This window comes from Ramularia collo-cygni (genome assembly GCF_900074925.1).
Source record: "Ramularia collo-cygni strain URUG2 genome assembly, contig: RCC_scaffold20, whole genome shotgun sequence".
Taxonomy (NCBI): Eukaryota; Fungi; Ascomycota; class Dothideomycetes; order Mycosphaerellales; family Mycosphaerellaceae; genus Ramularia; species Ramularia collo-cygni.
This window is the reverse complement of record NW_019716274.1, coordinates 123,819-141,074: the sequence shown is the minus strand read 5'-3', so window position 1 is coordinate 141,074 and position 17,256 is coordinate 123,819. Positions and strand designations below refer to the sequence as shown.

Here is a 17,256-nt window from a genome sequence, read left to right as displayed (position 1 = left end):
TCTCCCCCAAAACAGAATCCCTCTTCCCCGCACTCTCACCCACAACCCCAACTTCAAAATCCCTCCCCTCCAGCCCAATGCCCTTCCCCAAAACCCCAAATCCCCCCCTAACACTAACAGCCTCAAACCCCTTAGCCCGCAAAACACTCGTCGCAACCCTCGCCGTATCCCCCAAATAACACAAACACAACAATTTCCTTCCCGAGAATTGTCCCTGGAGGAAACTCTGGGAGAAGAGATTTTCTAATTCTAGCCATTGTTCATGCAGGAGTTTGGGGTTGTGGAAGGGACTTGGGGAGTCTGGGTGGAGGGATGCGAGGGTGATGTTTAAGGAGTTGGGGAGGTGATGTTTGTGGAAATCGGCTTGGTGGCGGAGGTCGATGATTAGGGTGGCTGTGGCGAGGGGGAAGAGGGTTGAGGGGGGGAGTTCCCAGGTTTCGTCGTAGCGGTATTTGTCTACGTTTATGAGGTGCTGTGGGAATTTTAGTAAGAGGGCAGGTTGTAGGGAGTGTGTGGGGAAGTATACCTCGTTTTCGATTGGTGGGAAGCTGGAAGGGCCAAGTTTGTCAAAGTATTCACCGAGGTACTGGTATGGTAGATCACAGCATAGGAATACACTGTGTATGAGACCATCTTTGCCCGCGAGTTGATGTAGCGTCCCTTTTGCTTTCCTATTCTCTACAAGGTTGAATAAGCCTTGCAGGTTGAAACCAGATGATGGACCGCAGATGATGCCATTGCGGCAGAGATCGAGGGAGACTGTGAAGGAATCGAACGATCCAACATGTTCAACGTGGTCGACAGAGTCTTTCCATGGGAATTCTACGGGTGCGAGAAGAGCGAAGGAGCGAGGGCCGGGCACTCGATCGCCGGCGGCTGTGCAGACACTGACAATGAAGTCAGCCATCACTRCTACCATTGTCAAATTCTGACCTTCTTACCCTAATCTGAAGACCGACGGCTTTGCTTGTTTGAAGTATTGCCCCAATCCAGTCATCGTTCCAGATGTTCCCATTCCCGCACAAATGATGTTGATGTCCGGAAGTTGTTGTAGTATCTGCGGCCCTGTCCATTTGATGTGTGATTGCCAATTCTGATACAACGTTAGCGACAGCCCCGAAGGATGATTCATGCGTGGATTCTTACCGCATCATTCTCATATTGATTAGGATTGATAGTTGCTTCAGACTCAGCTCCCAACATCCGCGCGCTCTGGATACCGCCTCTTGGATCAAGAGGCTCTGGTTGAGAAGGTCCGCCAAACAATGTTCTAAGTGGTGAGGTTAGCTAGCTGCTATTCCACATCTTAATACCATTCTTACAGCTTGAGTCCGAAGAACTGCATCAATCGCAGCTTTGCCTCGCTCGTCTTATTGCTAAGGAACGCCTTTGTGTCATCGATCCCGTGGAACACTCTCGCAACCATCGACATGGAGATGACGGTTGAGCCCGAGCTGTATTCCACGATGGATTTAGTCTGCCCTGGGACAACCTCCTTTTGGAGAAGATTCATTGCTGCGCTTCGTCAGCGAAGGCTCTCCAACCATCATACAGCACTACACACCGGGCATGCACTTGACATTGTTCGCCGGATGACAGGACATCATCTTGGCGTAGATTCGAACACCATCATCATAATAAGGATTGAGATGCGGTGGTAGCTCGACCAGAGGCAGTGGCGGAGCGCACTCCGGATCAAAGTACTTCTTCAGCGAATCGGGGCCAGAGTAAAAGTTGGTAGGGTTCGCCATGATGGGGTTTGCTTGCAAGAACGTGGAAGCCAGATGGCAGATAAAGTCAAAGGTAATGCAAGAAACTTGCTCATTCGGAGTAAATGTGCTCAACGCCGGTCTTAGATATAGCAGGCTATGGGCAAGTGGTCTACCGAAAGTGCTTCAGGATTCGCTGTGGCTACCTGTATCCTTCTCAAACGCGGTGGTACAGCCACACATGGTTAGCGTTGTATTCGTGCACCATCAATGTGCCTCGCGTGCTCTGTTTGTTCCTTGGAGGGCGGAGTTGTCGTCATCAGGGCTGCCATGGCGAGCAATGATCGTTGCTGGCTGTCATTGCGAGATCTGTAATATCCTGCACCCTTATGCCACTTTAAGGTTCCAGTKACACTCCTCCCCTGCAGTAGAGGAAGGAGAAATCGTCAGATCTAGTGTAGCGTGGGCATGAGCACAGCGTACAAAAGACCTCGGGTGCGCTGACGATGGCCCATAGGGTTTCCGCGAATATAGCACCGGAGTTCAGCTGACGTGAGACCTGCTAAAGTCGCCATAGCGTCTGCGTTCGTGACTGCGTGCGTTGTGATTGATGGAACAGACAACATGAAGTGCAGCATGCACTCCCGCCAAGCCTTCCAAGCCCACCTTGATGAGCACAATTGAGTAGATTTTTCCCCTTTACAGACATGATCTGCATCGTGGCCCCCGAATACATGCTCAACTTGAGTTGCACTAGAATGATTGGACGAGTATCATCGCATTAGTGTGGGACGTAGGGTGGAACTTTACAGCTGGATCATTTTTKCACTCACCTTGCGTTTCGGCAAGCGAGCATCCGTGTGCAAGGAGCGTCGCGGAGAAGATCCGGTCTCACAATTTGAGGATAGGCGATGCTCAACATCACCTTGTTGTCCGGTTTTCGTTCGGCTAGAAAGTTTTGTCCTCAACGAGACTTGGGAGGATTTTGATGGATCGCCTGCCCAACAACTCATAGAGTACTCGCCCACTTCTTTGCATGATGGACAAAGCCGTACACGTGAATGAGCAGCAAGGCTCTGGCGATCTGGTCAGCTCTGAACTCAGCAGCAATAATGGTGAACAAACAGCAGCAGACTTGTCGAGCGATGATGGCAACGAGAGCAACAGAAATAGCGACTCTGCAGAGAAACCAACCACCCATACCTTCACCGATCAAACGAACTTTGTTCCCGTGAGGACGATAATCACCGTACGTCAAGTCGACCTCCCCATTCATCTGCATGTCTGACCTGTCATTCAGATATTTCTTGCTTGCGCTTCCGTCGATTTCCGTAAGTCGAAGCAGCTTGTCCAGGAATGGTTGAGGTCTGACTGATGACGATCTCCAGTCGTGTTGATGGACCAAACGACCTTGGCAGCGAGTTTGACAATCGTCTCGAACGCTCTTGACGCTGGAGATGAGCAAGCGTGGATTGCAGGCTCATATTTCTTGTACGCTTAACCCACATTCGTGGCTGACCCCAGAGCCGCTGACAACGTGAGCAGGACCTCAACATGCTTTCAACTTCTTTATGGTAGACTCTCGGACATCTGGTCTCGGAAGGTCATCCTTCTCATCGGCATGGCAATCTTCTTCGTGGGATCTCTTGGCGCGGCCGTTTCGCAGACGGCGATTCAATTGATCGTGTTTCGAGCTTTGACTGGTATTGCTGGAGGTGGAATCATGACGGTTGCTCAGCTCATTGTCAGTGATGTTGTTCCGCTGAGGGAAAGAGGGAAGTATCAAGGTATTCTTGGTTCTGTGGTCGCTATCGCACATGGAATCGGACCCGTCATCGGAGGAGCATTGGCTTCCCAGTCGAGAGACTCGTGGAGATGGATCTTCAGGCTGAACCTGCCGTTAACTTTCCTGACCACGCTCTGTGCAGTCTTTTTAATGCCTCTGAAGAAAGTGGAGGGAGACTGGAGGCTGAAGCTCAAAGCGATCGACTTTTTCGGGGTACTTCTAGCCCTCGGTGCTACAACTCTGCTGATTCTCGGACTGACTTGGGCTGGAGCGCAATACGCTTGGAGTTCTCCGGCAGTGATAGCTCCTCTGGTCATTGGTGGTGCGGTCGCAATAGGATTTGTGCTGTGGCAGTGGAAAGGCCCGAAGTATCCGTTAGTGCCGTGTGAGTCTTCCAAATTGCAAGACAGTCTGCAAAGCACTGACACGCAGACAGTGCATGTTTTCAAGATTCGAATGGTTAATGGAGCTTGTCTTACCATGGCCATTAATGGATGGAACTTTCTCGTGCAGGTCTATTACATCCCATCGTTCTATCAGTTGGTGTATGGTTATTCGGCCGTCAAGTCAGCAACTCTACTGCTGCCCATCACGCTGATGCAAAGTGGGTCGTGACGAGCACTTCCGCAGTTTATTGTCGCTGACTCGTCGCAGCCGCCACAAGCACGTTGTCGGGATTGATTGTACACTGGACGGKCCGCTATCGAGAGTGTATCCTGTTCGGCTGGGCCTGCTGGGCGATCGGTCTGGGCCTTTACTCCACACTTGACGAAGATTCCGGGCTGGGCAAGCAAATTGGATATGCCATCCTGACAGGTATTGGCTGCGGCAACACACTTCAGCCAGCACTGGTGGCTGTTCAAGCTGGTGTAGATCGCAAGGATATGGCGGTAGTTACGTCTTTCCGCAACTTCACTCGTAACTTCGGAGGGACCATTGGTCTGGCTGTTGCTGGACTTGTCATCAATAACGTGCTTCGAGTGGCCGTGGGAGATCTTCAATACAGCGATGACGAGACACGCATGATACTGAGCTCGCCACGAAAGTTCGTTAACGAAAGAACTGGCGAGGAAGCGGATCGGGTCCGAGCAGCCATCCTCCCAGCGTACCGGCGAGGATTCCGAATCATCTTCTTAGTCAGCGCTTCGTTGGCGGCGTTTGCGTTCGTCTTGTGCTTCTTCCTCATGCCACATATTGAGCTCAATCGGCCGGACGACGAGAAGCTGAAAGCGGAAGGGAAGGAGTGGCAGAAAGCAAGAACGGCAAAAGGTACCGAGCGGATGTCGGAGAAAGTATGAACATGATGCTGCAGCTCGCACAACACTGATGTTGCCATACACATAGACAGTAAAGGGAAGCCACGCGGTGTCAAGCCGCTTGTAGACTCACCGGGTGCGAATTAGTCCATTGTATCTGCCACTGTAGCATGAATGGAAGCGCGGGAGTTGCTGACGACTGAAAAGACCCATCGCCGCGTTTTCGTGCAGTGGTCGTTGTTGTGCAGTAGTGGTGTCTGCTTTGAGGTGCGTCCTCTGCGAACTCCGCAATGTCTCCATGGAGAGCTTATCGCCGCAATCTCACTCTTGTTGCCAACCGCTATATCCCCCTAGATGTGTTCGGCTCTGCATGTCCCCGTTGGTCGCAGCCCGCCCCGTTGTTGGTCTTGCGAGGATAAGTCTCAAAAAGGGTTGTACGGCCGGGATGGCGGGATCTATGGGAAGATGCCGGAGCGTGGTGGACTGGAGGGAATCGTTCGCTCAGATCAAGAGCATGCCTCCCGCTGACTGGTAACGGGAGGGTGCGGCGAGGTGTCATTCATGTACGTACGGTACTTTACACGTGGGAGTGGTTGTTGGTGAGAGTAAGGTATGCGACGATGTTCCCGGTTTAGATTTGTTGCTGACAAATCTGCTCGTGACGACATCCACGAGATCTTGAACAGCAACCACGACCACGACAATGACAATGACAATGACAATGACAATGCATCAACCGATCGCAAGGAGCATCGTCAATACATATGAGATTTTGTTCAACGCAACATCCGCACTCACTGTATGCAAGATGATGCTCCAATACGGCTTGATCAGAGGTCCGAGGCTGAGAGCTTCATGGTCGACGAACCCTCCCTTGATATGTGGTGACATCGCTTCCATAGCCCCGGAAATGGGCGTCTTTGTTGCTGAGATGGAGCCTTCACTCCATGCGACAAAGTATTGATTAACAGGAATGCAGGACACGTTTGAGCGCTGCCTCACAGTGAGCAAGAGACTGGACTTTTGAACCTCCAACGGTCTCTCCTTGAACTAACTTACTGCAACTACTCATACCAGACCCTGGGTCAATGCAACTCTGACGCAAATTTCCGATCGAGCTCGGGGTAGGGCCTCCGAACATGGGTGCGGCGATCGTTTCAAGGGTCTTCCCTGGGAGTTCAATCTCCGGGGTGGAGAGCGAAGTGCTGCTTTCCTCCTCTGCCTGGATGAACAACTTCTCCTGGCGTGTGAATCATGTCGCTCTGCAGTATCATGACGGTTACCTGTGAAGCACTATAGAACGTTGAATCCGACAGACATGCCATGGATCAAAGTCAAGCTCGACAAGCAATCCGCCTCTACACCAACGCGWGTATATGAGCCGAAGAAGGCGTTGCCAAAAGGGACGTGGACCTTCACACTTGAGACGCAGACAACAAAGGCCCTAGGTGCACGGGATGAACTGAATGAATATGTTCAAACGATTCGAGGGAGCATCATCGCAGAGCAAGGCCGACCTACGTTCATCGTAAAGGAAGTTGGTCAACTTGAGCTTGACATTGTTCAGATCAAACGCATTCGGGATGCTGGGCTGTCTCTCTCGTGGGTATAGTCGAGCTCTTTGTCTGTAGAGCAATCGCTAACTGTTGCCTCAAGCGAGATAWGTAGCGATCACTCACCGCAGGTATTGCACATGTACGAGGCCCTTTACGATAATTACGCAGGATGGCGGGTAGCAAACTCTGAGGAGTTTGACATTGGGAGTGGCAGCATCTGTCTAATACACTCGGTCCGGCTTGACAAATCATGGCGTGGGAATGGGATCGGCTTGCTGGCGATTGAAGGTCTCCTCCGTTCTCACGTTGAGCCGAATCATGACGTCGCGGTGTTGAGAGCCCGTGCGTCAGAAGAGGCTGGAGGGATTCTATCAAAGACTGTCATGGAACAACTTGCGAGCCATTGGTCGTTGTTGGGATTTGAGCCTTGCGCTACCAGGATGGACGATGAAGGTGCGATTGAGGATATGTACTTGAGCTTGTCCGCGCTCAAAGATGGGAGACTCATGCAGGCCGTTCCTCATCTGTTCCCACGAAAGCGGCAATACGAGAAGAGTAGTATGACTTGGGAGGACAGCGGTCGAAGCATGCCAGTCGTTGAGCCGGCTTTGTGAGCTTGCCAAGTCAATTGACGGACTCTGGGAGGTATTCTCTTGGCTGACCTGTGAAGATTCGGGTGGATCCTCAAGTCCCCAATACCGCCATTCGACACTCATCTTGCTGCCGAAATGCCACGTGCCAGATCTTCCCCATGGGATTCGCAGTGGAGCTCATGGGCGTTCTGGATTTCCATGAGCCTGGCAGAGGCTCGAGACACTCTTCCACTGGATACAGGTATGGATACAGCATGCGCCGATTCCAACCACGCATGGCGTAACATCCATCCCGGAATATGATCCACTTTTTGCAAAGATTGCACGCACTCACACTACGCACAAGACCCACCATCACATGCCAAAACCATGACATAGCACTTCAGCACGGTGACATCACACCAAGCTCGTATGGGACACTACAAAAAACTCGGCAACAATAAGAATCAGCCACCAAGTCAAGCAAATCCTTCTACCGTTCGAAGCACTCCACTTTTGTCGGACCGGCCTTGGCCCGGGGTCTTGGTATTTCTGGTGGAAGCGGCCGAGAGTATGGCCGACACTCCACTTCACCACACACTCCGGCCTCCCCATAGGAAACCCCAACAATAGTCTCCACTTGCCCGTCGACGACAACATGGCTATGACGTCGTCAAATCCCGATGGACGTCGATACGCTCTTCAACTTTCAATCTCTGCAAACGAAACTGCTCTCGGCGGCTCCACGCCCAAGGATTCATGTGGATCTCTTTATCGGGGGTTTGAAACCGTGTGATGTGCCCATTCGTTTATAAGATGTCGTATGGCAGGATGCTGCCCTTCCTCGAGTCATCTGTACTTTCCGCTGCAGTCTTGTCCTGCGAACCCCGACTACACCAGCCAACATGAAGGTCTCCGAGACTGCCGAAGGGGTTCCCACCTACTGGGGGACATCAGGGAGACGTCTCCAGATGATGATCTCTGCCGTTGCCGTTACCGATTTCCTCCTCTTTGGATACGATCAGGGTGTCATGGCTGGAATTATCCAATCAGACGCATTCACACATGACTTTCCAGAGGTCAAGGGCAACAGTATGGAAGATCGTCATAGTCGGCAGGTCTACAACCGCTAACTTTTTCCAACAGGGGAATACGAAGGCTTCGTGGTGTCTATTTTCGCCGTGGGCTGCTTGCTCGGTGCTTGTTTCATCCTCTCCTTTGGTGATCAACTCGGACGTCGAAACTCCATGTTCCTCGGAGCTTCCACCATGATTATCGGCGTGGTTATTCAGATCTGTACCGTCGGCCCCGTTGGATCCGGAGCTACAGCGCAGTTTATTGTCGGACGATGCATTACCGGTATCGGTAACGGAATCAACACATCCACAGTTCCCACCTACCAAGCAGAATGCAGTAAACCGCACAACCGTGGCAGAGTCATCTGCATGGAAGGTGGATGTGTTGCAATTGGCTCGATGATTGCGTACTGGATTGACTTTGGTGCCATTCACGGACCTCATGAGTTTGTCTGGCGTTTCCCCATTGCTTTCCAATGCTTGTTCGCTATCATCGTCATCATTCTGACTTTGAGACTTCCCGAGAGCCCGCGATGGCTCCTCACCAAGCACAGACACGATGATGCTGCTACTGTGGTCGCGGCTCTGGAAGGACAGCCTCGCTCTAGCGAAGTCGTACAAGTGCAGTTGGGTATGATCACCGATGGTATTAAGGCGTCTGGAAACCTGGACGGTGTCACTCCTTTCTCGGCGCTTCTCACGAATGGACCAACCCAAAACCTCCGCCGTATGCTTCTCGGTGCATCTTCTCAGGTCATGCAGCAGTTGGGTGGATGCAACGCCGTCATCTACTTCTTTCCCCTTCTCTTCACGGTGCGTCGTACCACTCCTGATGTATTTCCAACATCCATACTGACTATCTTCAGGAATCCATCGGCACAAGTCCCAACCTTGCTCTCCTCCTTGGAGGTGTCAACATGATCATCTACGCAATCTTCGCCACAAYTTCTTTCTTCGCCGTCGAGAGACTTGGTCGTCGCAAGCTCTTCCTGATTGGTACCGTCGGACAATGCTTGTCCATGGTTCTCGTTTTCGGCGCTCTTATCCCAGGTACCGAGTCCGCAGCCAAGGGTGCCGCGGTCGGTCTATTCACTTATATCGCATTCTTCGGCGCAACCTGGCTGCCTCTACCTTGGTTGTACCCCGCTGAGATCAACCCGCTCAAGACTAGAGCCAAGGCGAACGCCCTCTCTACCGTCAACAACTGGCTATGGAACTTCTTCATCGTCATGGTATGTTGAAGATTTGGAGGCGTGCAATGGAATGATGATGCTAACCCATCCCAGATCACCCCGGTTCTGATTGAAAAAATCAGCTGGGGAACATATCTGTTCTTCGCAGTGCTCAACGCTAGCTTCTTCCCCATCATCTACTTCCTCTGTAAGCCCTCCCACATCCCATCAAATCAACCAACCACTAACAACCCCCCCTCCCACAGACCCCGAAACATCCCAGCGCACACTCGAAGAAATCGACCTCATCTTCGCCAAAGGCCACACGGAAAGTATCAGCTACGTCAAAGCCGCTCAACAGCTCCCACGCATGACCGAGGCGGAAGTCAAAGCCATGACGATGGAATACCGAGCCGCTGCTTCGGATGATGAGAGTCGTGCGGGCGAGAAGGCTGATGGGGAGACTTCGAGGGAGAGGAGAGCTGGAGAGAGGGAGAAGATTTCGGATTCGGAGAGGGAGAGTGTTGCGAGTCGGACTTGATTTTGGAGAGAAGAAAACGTTATGATTATGACGACGACCTATGAGATAGATAGATTTTTAGATGTTGATACCCAACTAGATGAAAGAAGGAAGTTTTTGTGAACTTTTTCACGGCTGCTTGTTGTTGTTGTTGTTCTTTATGTGGGAGCTGTGATATCTTCCTGGGATTCTCGTTCAATCGATCGATTGCTCAGCTTTAACAGTGTAGGAATATGATGACAGTCCCAGTCGAGGTACATTAATATTAGAGTGGAGTCGGGATCGTGTTGTCCACCATCGGCTCCACTTGAGCAGTCGTGCAGTCGTGCAGTCGTGCAGTGATGTCGCGTGGAAATGGTTGGCTTGTTCCGGCTCTGCATACATGCATGCTGGAGAGTTGGGGTTAGGGTTGGGGTAGGGCGATTTACGGCGTGGCGATGGTTTGTTGTGATGGGAGGGCTTTGTTAAGTGTTTTCGCTGAGTACCTTGATGAGAGTCTTGCAGTGTTGGAATATTCTTGTAGGTGGAGCTACGCGGGATGTTCTCTCGCCTCTGATCAGAAGGTAACAAATCTGCTGACTACATGTATGTTGGCCAAGATCTTGTCACACGGGTCACATCATTCGCGAGTCTGCATCCACAGCATTGTATCAGTTACGAACCCGTATCCAGACCKACCTTCACATGCTACGCTTCCTTCAACTGACCACCTTGCATTCCCACCTTTATCACGACAACATCGATAGTCCAACATACTCCTCTATAACCTCCTCCAAAGCCCACACTAACAACAGCCATCCCGATTCTTGACCAGATATTATCACAGGGAATCCAAGTCTCAAGATTATGCTTGGATTGGAGTGGTCTGGTKACCAAGTTGGAGATTCTGCAGAAGATCAAATTCGATGGCGGGAAGCTCGAGGGGTTTTTTTCGGGGTTTGAGGATGTCGGGGTTGTGCGATGTTGAGTTATGATGGGGTTCTGGGTGGTGATGGAAATTACGTTTGTTGCTTCTTCTCGTCTGAAGGTGTGTTACTGWTATGGGAATAGTACACTAATGAGCGGTTGGACTGGTTTGGAGGGCTACATGGTGATTTGAGGATGCAAGGTTGAGGAAGCGTGCGTGGCCGGGACTCGGACGGGAAACCAATTAGTCTGTGATGGCGGTCACAAAGGCTCGAGAAGGTCAGAATAATCTTTGAAGACTGAAGCCATTTCTTCGAGCATGGAAGAGCCATGAAGGAAATGGGGTTGTCAAAATTTGGAAGCTGCGGATGGAGCCTGTCTCCTTCTCCTCCCGCTACTTTGCTCGGATACCAACCTCGCGTAAGCGCAGAAAACCAAGAGACCGCACCTTACTATACTAGAGTAGTGTTACAAGTTCGGAAGTCACACACACGTCACACTCTAATTTCGGAGGAGCGCCTGAGAAGGAGGCAGGATGGAGCCTCGAGGAATCGATTATTGTTTCCTTCCACCATGAGAATCTACTCCATGACCTCAATCACCTCACAACCATGCTTTTGGTAAGGCTTATTGAGTGCCGTGTTCTCAGATTTGAGCTTCGCGCGCTAACATATCTCTCAAGTGAATATGCTTCCGCCTCCTCCCGAATTGAGGACATCTTTTTTGAGGACACTTCCCGAATCATCATTTAAAAGTGGAACTTCTCCCAACCTCTCTCTCTCCATCTCTACCGAGAATCAAACACATATTCCAAAAAAAACACGATGTCGTCCGCCTGCAGCATCACCACCGCCGAAGAGAAGGAAGCCGCGCAACCAACTCCAACATCACAACCACTGAACCTCGACAAAATGAACTTCCAATCACAATCCCCCTTCCACAACCTCCCTCCGGAGATCAGAAACCGCATCACGATCCTCATCTGCGAATCCACAACCCTCCTCTACAATCATCCCTCTCGCTTGTTCAACCCAACAGACTCCCGCGCACGCCTCCCAGAAGGAAATCCCCCACCCAACTCCAACCAGAAGAAACCCCGCGCGCCAGCCTACTTACTGACATGTAAGAAAACATACACGGAATCCCACCAACTCCTCTACGCCATGGCGAAATTCCAATTCGCTTTCCCCTCGGATTTGAAAGTCTGGGCCAAAATCATACCTTTTGATTTGCAAAGATTGGTCACGAGACTCGAATTGTTGCATGATCGGAGTATGGCACCGGATGCGGTGCAGAAGTGGAAAGATTTTATTGAGGGGGAGACGGGGCTTGGGGTTGAGGTGCCGCTTTATAAGGTCAGTTCTATTTGGATGGTTATGGGGCCGGTTGAGGGGGAGAGGGATAGCATTGTTCCTTTGGCGGAGGAAGGGGATTAGATGGGTGATTTTTGAGGGATGGGATGGGTGATGAGTGGAATGGGAGATTGATTGGGGAACTTTTTAAGCTTTGGTGTTGGAGGTCTGTGTGGTTTAATCGTAGCATTCGTTGTCAGGGTATCAAACTCCAGAGCTGTTGATTTGAGAACTCGTTCACAAGAGCCGCGTCCTGAACTGCTATCTCCATTGAATAACTGCCACGCCGCTACTAGTAGGGATCCTAACAAGCCTAGAACTGTCGACCCGGTAGAGAGCGAGGTCCTAGGACATAATGGAGATGACTAAGGATGCCTTTGTCCCGATGAATGATCCTTATATCGACAGTTCTGCAAGAAGTAACAGTAATAATGATAATCAGCCAACTTCGAAGCCTTACCTCGCCCGTTCACTCGCAGTCATTGATGACCCATCTACACATTCTCTCAGAGCTGCAAAGATGATAGCTGTGCATATATGTCGTGCAGTGAGTGAACCCTGAATTGTAAAGCAAGAGATCAGTGCCGGTCTCTCTYACTCTCTCTTCTCACATCCAAAGATCGGTAGTAAAGTCTCGTGCCTCTCTAGCCACCACGTCTGTAAACGACTGCACTTTTACCTTCACCATCTTCCTTCTACTCACTTCATACYCAACACTCTCTACAACACAATCACGAGCGACAATTCCTTAACCCTCTACGCCGACTGTACCTTCACCTCAAATCTGACCTCGCCACGATCAAGACATCAGCACTTCCAGAGTCTTCACCGCCATGGCAGATATATCTCTACCGGTATGGCAGGCACAAAGTCAACTTCACCAAATCCAGCCGACCAGAGCTCAAGTAAACTCCGCACTCTCCCGGGACCCTAGTATCATCCAGCACCACACTCACCTCCATCTATCAGATCAGCGAGCCCGGCCTAAAGATCTCTTAGAGTCGCATGCAAACCACCAAAGCCTACCATCTCTGAACATCTCAAAGCAAGTAAGAGGAACATTCCGGCGACGTGTAGATCTACTACGTACGCCAATGCCATCTTCGGCTTCGACAGCATGCAGATCCTTCAGGTATGGGGATGCGTTAAATCTGGATCGGTCTAAGCAAGCTATCGATTCTTCTAATCTGACAGATCTAGCAAGATGACATGTCGTTGTAACGATCAAACACAGCGATAGGTAAGACTTCCATCGATCATCATCGGTATTCGTCAAGAAAGGAAGACATCTTATTCGTTCGACCGGATTTGTTTATGCTTAAGTTAGAGTTAGAGTTGAAGGTATAGATAGTTTGTGTCGTGACGAGCTAAGAACCATCTATGCCTGAGCTTTTGGTAATTAGACAATAGGACGGGGAGGCTTGGCACGGGTATTACACTCTCCTCCCTCTCATCGTCAACGATCTAGAGACGACGATCTAGAAACAGTGAGAAGGAGATTATTGTTGAGGAGAGGTAGGTTTCTATGCTTGTCGGTTGATTTGAGATTGTTCATTCGGTTTTATTGAAAGCTTCTACCGACACCATAGTAAAGCAAAGCATCCACGGCCGAAACCCGTCTTCATCTGACCTCTCTCTCCATCTCTTCATACGACAACCTAAAGGCAAGGCTTCATCATCGACGAAAGCCCACACTCACCCAGTCTACTCAATCAACAAAACCAACAAATCAACACACCTCCTCAATCAACAATCAACCAAGACATCTTTTTCTCGATCCCCACGACGGGAAACCCACATTCAACTCAATCAACACAGATCACCGATCGAACCCATCAACACATCAACACATCAACTCACCAACCCATCCCACCGATCGAACCCACCGATCGAACCCAACTCACCAACCCAACTCACGAACCACAATTACCTAAACCCTCCAAACAACATGCCTCCCTCCCGAACAACAACAACAACAACAACAACAACGAAAACAACACTCTTCTTCTTCTTATTCTTCCTCTTTTACTTCTTCGCAACAACAACCCTCAGCATAGCTCTCCCCTATCAGCGAGAATTTCAGCCAGAAGGTCAGCGAGGAGGCAGGGGGACTGTCCTAAGGAGACATTATGGACATCACATCTCCCACTCCGCCGAGCATCATTCTTAGTGAAAATGCAAAGTCTCGTAGATGGATTCATAGATGAACGGATAGATGAACGGATAGATGGATGGATAGATGGATGAGGGTTCTCGATTTCCTCTGAGATCATATCATAAGCACAACATTCCATGCAATGCAATGCCTTGCATTGTCCATCCATCCGCTCTGCTCTGCTCTGCTCGATGAAATAGTCGCGGCATAGGCATTTTTTCGGCCGTCTCCCTCTCTCTCATGATGATGATGACGTGCACATCATTTTCATTTGCATGCAGCCTTCATCTTCAATCTTCATCTTCATCTTCATCGCCATCACCGCCGAGGAACATCTCACGCACGTCTCGACGTCGGCATGCCGCAGCAGTTTCCGACTCTCCCTTCGCCACCCCCACTCCAGACGCCATGCTCCCCTTCACTCCCTCCCCACCTCTCCGCTCCACCAAACAAGATCTCCTCCACCACGTAAGACCTCCTCCAGGACATGGATATAAGATGAGAAGCGCCTCCTCAACCCAACGCCCCAATCCTCTCCAACTCCTTCTCCTCTCTCTCCCGCTCCGTCTGCGCACGCAATCGTTGCAAATCATCGTCCTCGTCATCACCACTCTCATCATCAGAATCATCCTTCCAGTCGCCCTTTTCAAACAGCGCCCTACCCGTAGCCTCCTTCATAGCCTGGGCCTGGGCTTCGGCGGCCTTCTTATCCAACCGCTCCTTCTTCCATTTGGCAAAGGTCTCGGGAGTGACGGGAGTGAGAGTACCCGTCAGCTTATGCCGTTCGCTTTCCAAAAAGTCCTCCAAAGTGAGGGTTGCCAGCGGGGATTTGTCCATCAGCGCCTTCTCCGCGGCACGCTGCTCTTTGGTCTTGAGGACGAAACCTGGGGGAAGGGAGTGCTTGTACATGCATTTGTCGCCGCCATTCGGACAGATCCAGAACCAACCGTACTTACCATTCTCCACGGCTTCGATGAAGAATTTGCAGACCTTGTCGGTGGTGGTCTTGGGGTTTCCATGCTTGGACATGACGACCTGGCGGAGTTTCTCCTCGTCCCAATCCTCCATGCCACCTTCCTTTTTCCGCTTCTCCTCCTCTTCATCCTCATCCTCGCGCGTGTCGGTGTAGAGATTCTTCTTTTCCTGCTTCCGCTCGACGTTGAGGTCGTGTGAGAATTTACACTTCCTTCCCTTGTCACAATGCCCTTTTTTGTAGAATTGACAGAGGATGGTCTTGGGGTCGACTCCAAACGGCACCTTTTGCACCTGCACGGGTTTGAAGAGTTCGGCCGTTTCCCTTGCCGCCTGTTCCGCCGCCGCCTTTTCCTTTTCTCGCGCCAACTTCTCCGCTTCCTTGCGTTTGGCTTCGGGACCTTTGGCCGATGCGGTCGAGGCGGCGATTTGTTGGATCTGTTTTTGCGCGGCACCTGTGAATGTCAATATTGATTGGCGAATTGATTGATTGATTGGGTGAAGAGCATGTCAAAACGAACCTCCCTGCGAATGTTGTCAGTATGCGATCCAAGCTAAAATCCTCCCATCTCGACGACATTTCTCACCTTTTTATTCTTCATGCCAAACGTCTTGTCGGCGACGCTGGGCTTGGCCTTTTTGGGCTCATTCTGCACCTTTTTGGGAGGCATTTTGGRGGACTTTGGTGGGGGTTTGACGGTTGACGGTGGATGTCGTGTGCTTGGTCGCGGGGCTATTCTCTCACAAAGCAGGCGAAGGAAAACTCTCCATGTGATCGATGCGGTTGCAGCGGGTGGAGAGTGAGGGAGGATTGGAGGGCGAAAATGCGTGAAAGAAGCTGAACAGTTAGTGAACTTCAGGTGGTGACGGCGAATTGATGATTCTTCCCGCGTCACCGGCCGGCCACTGAGGGCTTGGCATGTCGACGTCGCATCCAAGGGCATCTACGTAAGCTGTCCTGTTACAGCTATAGATAGCTACACATCTCCAATGCCATAACCAACGACAAGACAACCACCACCACCACCACCACCACAACACAACAACATAATCCCCCAAAATGATCACCGACGAACAACTTTACACCCTAGCTGTCTTCTGCGGTTCCGTCGCCGTCCTGCTCATCGTCCTCTATCATTTCCTCGAAATCAACTCGGATGAAGCACATGCCAAATCCACCACTCCCGTCGAGGAAATGATCAAACCATCGGGTAATAAGGGGAATGTGGTCAAAGTGGGCGACAAGGAGTTTGTAGGGGTCAGAGCTGGAGGATTGGGTGTTGCGCAATGAGGGGAGGGGATGAGATGAGATGATGAGATGATTGCAAGGGGAGCATGAGATGGATGTGGGTGGATTGTGGAGGGAGAGAGGCTGGTGGGTCATATACCTGGCATCTTGACGGGTTCAGTCTACATGATAAGCTGCTTGAGCCAGGATCAACATCAGAAGCAGAATGATACCTCCAACCGCGAGCATCAGCGAGTGATATCACAGCTTGCAAACAACCAATACCACCAATGGAGATGTTGAAATGCGAGGGCATCCAGGGAGGACAGGGAGAGAGAGAAAGAAATGAAGCAAGCATGTACCACCACCACCACCACCACAAAATAACATGTAATACTGAAGATGCCCTTTTGTACGGCTACAGAGAAAGGAACGCGGAACCTGAATTCCCCCATCCATCTACCTACCTACCTACCTATCTTATCTCTTTCATCTCCAATCCAATCCAAAAACCTGAAGACATATCGTTGTATCCCTCCCTAGTAAAGTCTACTGCTGACGATGGATGGTCATAGGGTTAGGGTTTGGGTAGTACCTTACTTCCCTCCCAATTCTCTCCGTTCCTTCCTCTTTCCATATGACCATCGTTCCCTCTAGGTAGGATGAGAATACCTTATCAGTTAACAAAAGTTCGCGGCGTAGATTCTACATCGGCGTTCTTCAAAGAGAATAAATAGGTACATTCCTTAAGACACCCCCGAGCTCGCGTCGATGGAAAGAAAAGGCATTCATAAAGTCGCTTGAGATACCACGTCTTCCTCTCTACTCCTCTCCTCAACACGCCGTACCCATCTCAAGAAAAGACAAACCATACCCATATCCATATCCACACCCCAGGTAAACTCATTCCAGCAGCAGCAGCAGAAGTAGCACAATAATCCCCGTACTCCCACACCCTTTCCATCCCTCAAGGAACTCAGTCACACCCTCAACTAC

The 17,256-nt window shown here is 50.7% G+C and overlaps 7 protein-coding genes; 5 read left to right on the top strand and 2 right to left on the bottom strand.

Moving 5' to 3' along the window:
• Positions 1-1,751, bottom strand: part of RCC_09901 (probable cysteine synthase B) — a gene marked incomplete at both ends in the record, with an annotated part of 1,907 nt that extends 156 nt beyond the window's left edge. Inside the window, 6 exons of the mRNA XM_023775140.1 lie at positions 44-472; positions 527-887; positions 942-1,093; positions 1,147-1,270; positions 1,323-1,515; positions 1,565-1,751. Coding sequence (XP_023630908.1) covers positions 44-472; positions 527-887; positions 942-1,093; positions 1,147-1,270; positions 1,323-1,515; positions 1,565-1,751 — 1,446 coding nt within the window.
• Positions 1,752-2,745: 994 nt separating this feature from the next.
• On the top strand, positions 2,746-4,793 carry RCC_09900 (related to tetracycline efflux protein (otrb); the record flags this gene model as incomplete). XM_023775139.1 has 6 exons in its annotated part: positions 2,746-2,958; positions 3,010-3,040; positions 3,098-3,200; positions 3,255-3,880; positions 3,932-4,099; positions 4,150-4,793. The coding sequence occupies 6 exons, from the start codon at positions 2,746-2,748 to the stop codon at positions 4,791-4,793; spliced, it is 1,785 nt and encodes a 594-aa protein (XP_023630907.1).
• A 1,276-nt stretch (positions 4,794-6,069) lies between these two features.
• On the top strand, positions 6,070-6,921 carry RCC_09899 (uncharacterized protein; the record flags this gene model as incomplete). XM_023775138.1 has 2 exons in its annotated part: positions 6,070-6,353; positions 6,408-6,921. 2 exons carry the CDS (start codon positions 6,070-6,072, stop codon positions 6,919-6,921), a joined length of 798 nt encoding a protein of 265 aa, XP_023630906.1.
• An 863-nt stretch (positions 6,922-7,784) lies between these two features.
• RCC_09898 (related to sugar transport protein STL1) lies at positions 7,785-9,668 on the top strand (the record flags this gene model as incomplete). XM_023775137.1 has 5 exons in its annotated part: positions 7,785-7,971; positions 8,026-8,768; positions 8,822-9,187; positions 9,242-9,335; positions 9,394-9,668. 5 exons carry the CDS (start codon positions 7,785-7,787, stop codon positions 9,666-9,668), a joined length of 1,665 nt encoding a protein of 554 aa, XP_023630905.1.
• Positions 9,669-11,377: 1,709 nt separating this feature from the next.
• On the top strand, positions 11,378-11,989 carry RCC_09897 (uncharacterized protein; the record flags this gene model as incomplete). The annotated part of the gene is made up of 1 exon (XM_023775136.1): positions 11,378-11,989. One exon carries the CDS (start codon positions 11,378-11,380, stop codon positions 11,987-11,989), a length of 612 nt encoding a protein of 203 aa, XP_023630904.1.
• A 2,584-nt stretch (positions 11,990-14,573) lies between these two features.
• Positions 14,574-15,703, bottom strand: RCC_09896 (related to TMA46-Protein putative involved in cytoplasmic ribosome function; the record flags this gene model as incomplete). XM_023775135.1 has 3 exons in its annotated part: positions 14,574-14,944; positions 15,017-15,470; positions 15,620-15,703. 3 exons carry the CDS (start codon positions 15,701-15,703, stop codon positions 14,574-14,576), a joined length of 909 nt encoding a protein of 302 aa, XP_023630903.1.
• A 389-nt stretch (positions 15,704-16,092) lies between these two features.
• On the top strand, positions 16,093-16,323 carry RCC_09895 (uncharacterized protein; the record flags this gene model as incomplete). The annotated part of the gene is made up of 1 exon (XM_023775134.1): positions 16,093-16,323. The coding sequence occupies one exon, from the start codon at positions 16,093-16,095 to the stop codon at positions 16,321-16,323; it is 231 nt and encodes a 76-aa protein (XP_023630902.1).
• Between the last annotated feature and the right edge of the window lie 933 nt (positions 16,324-17,256).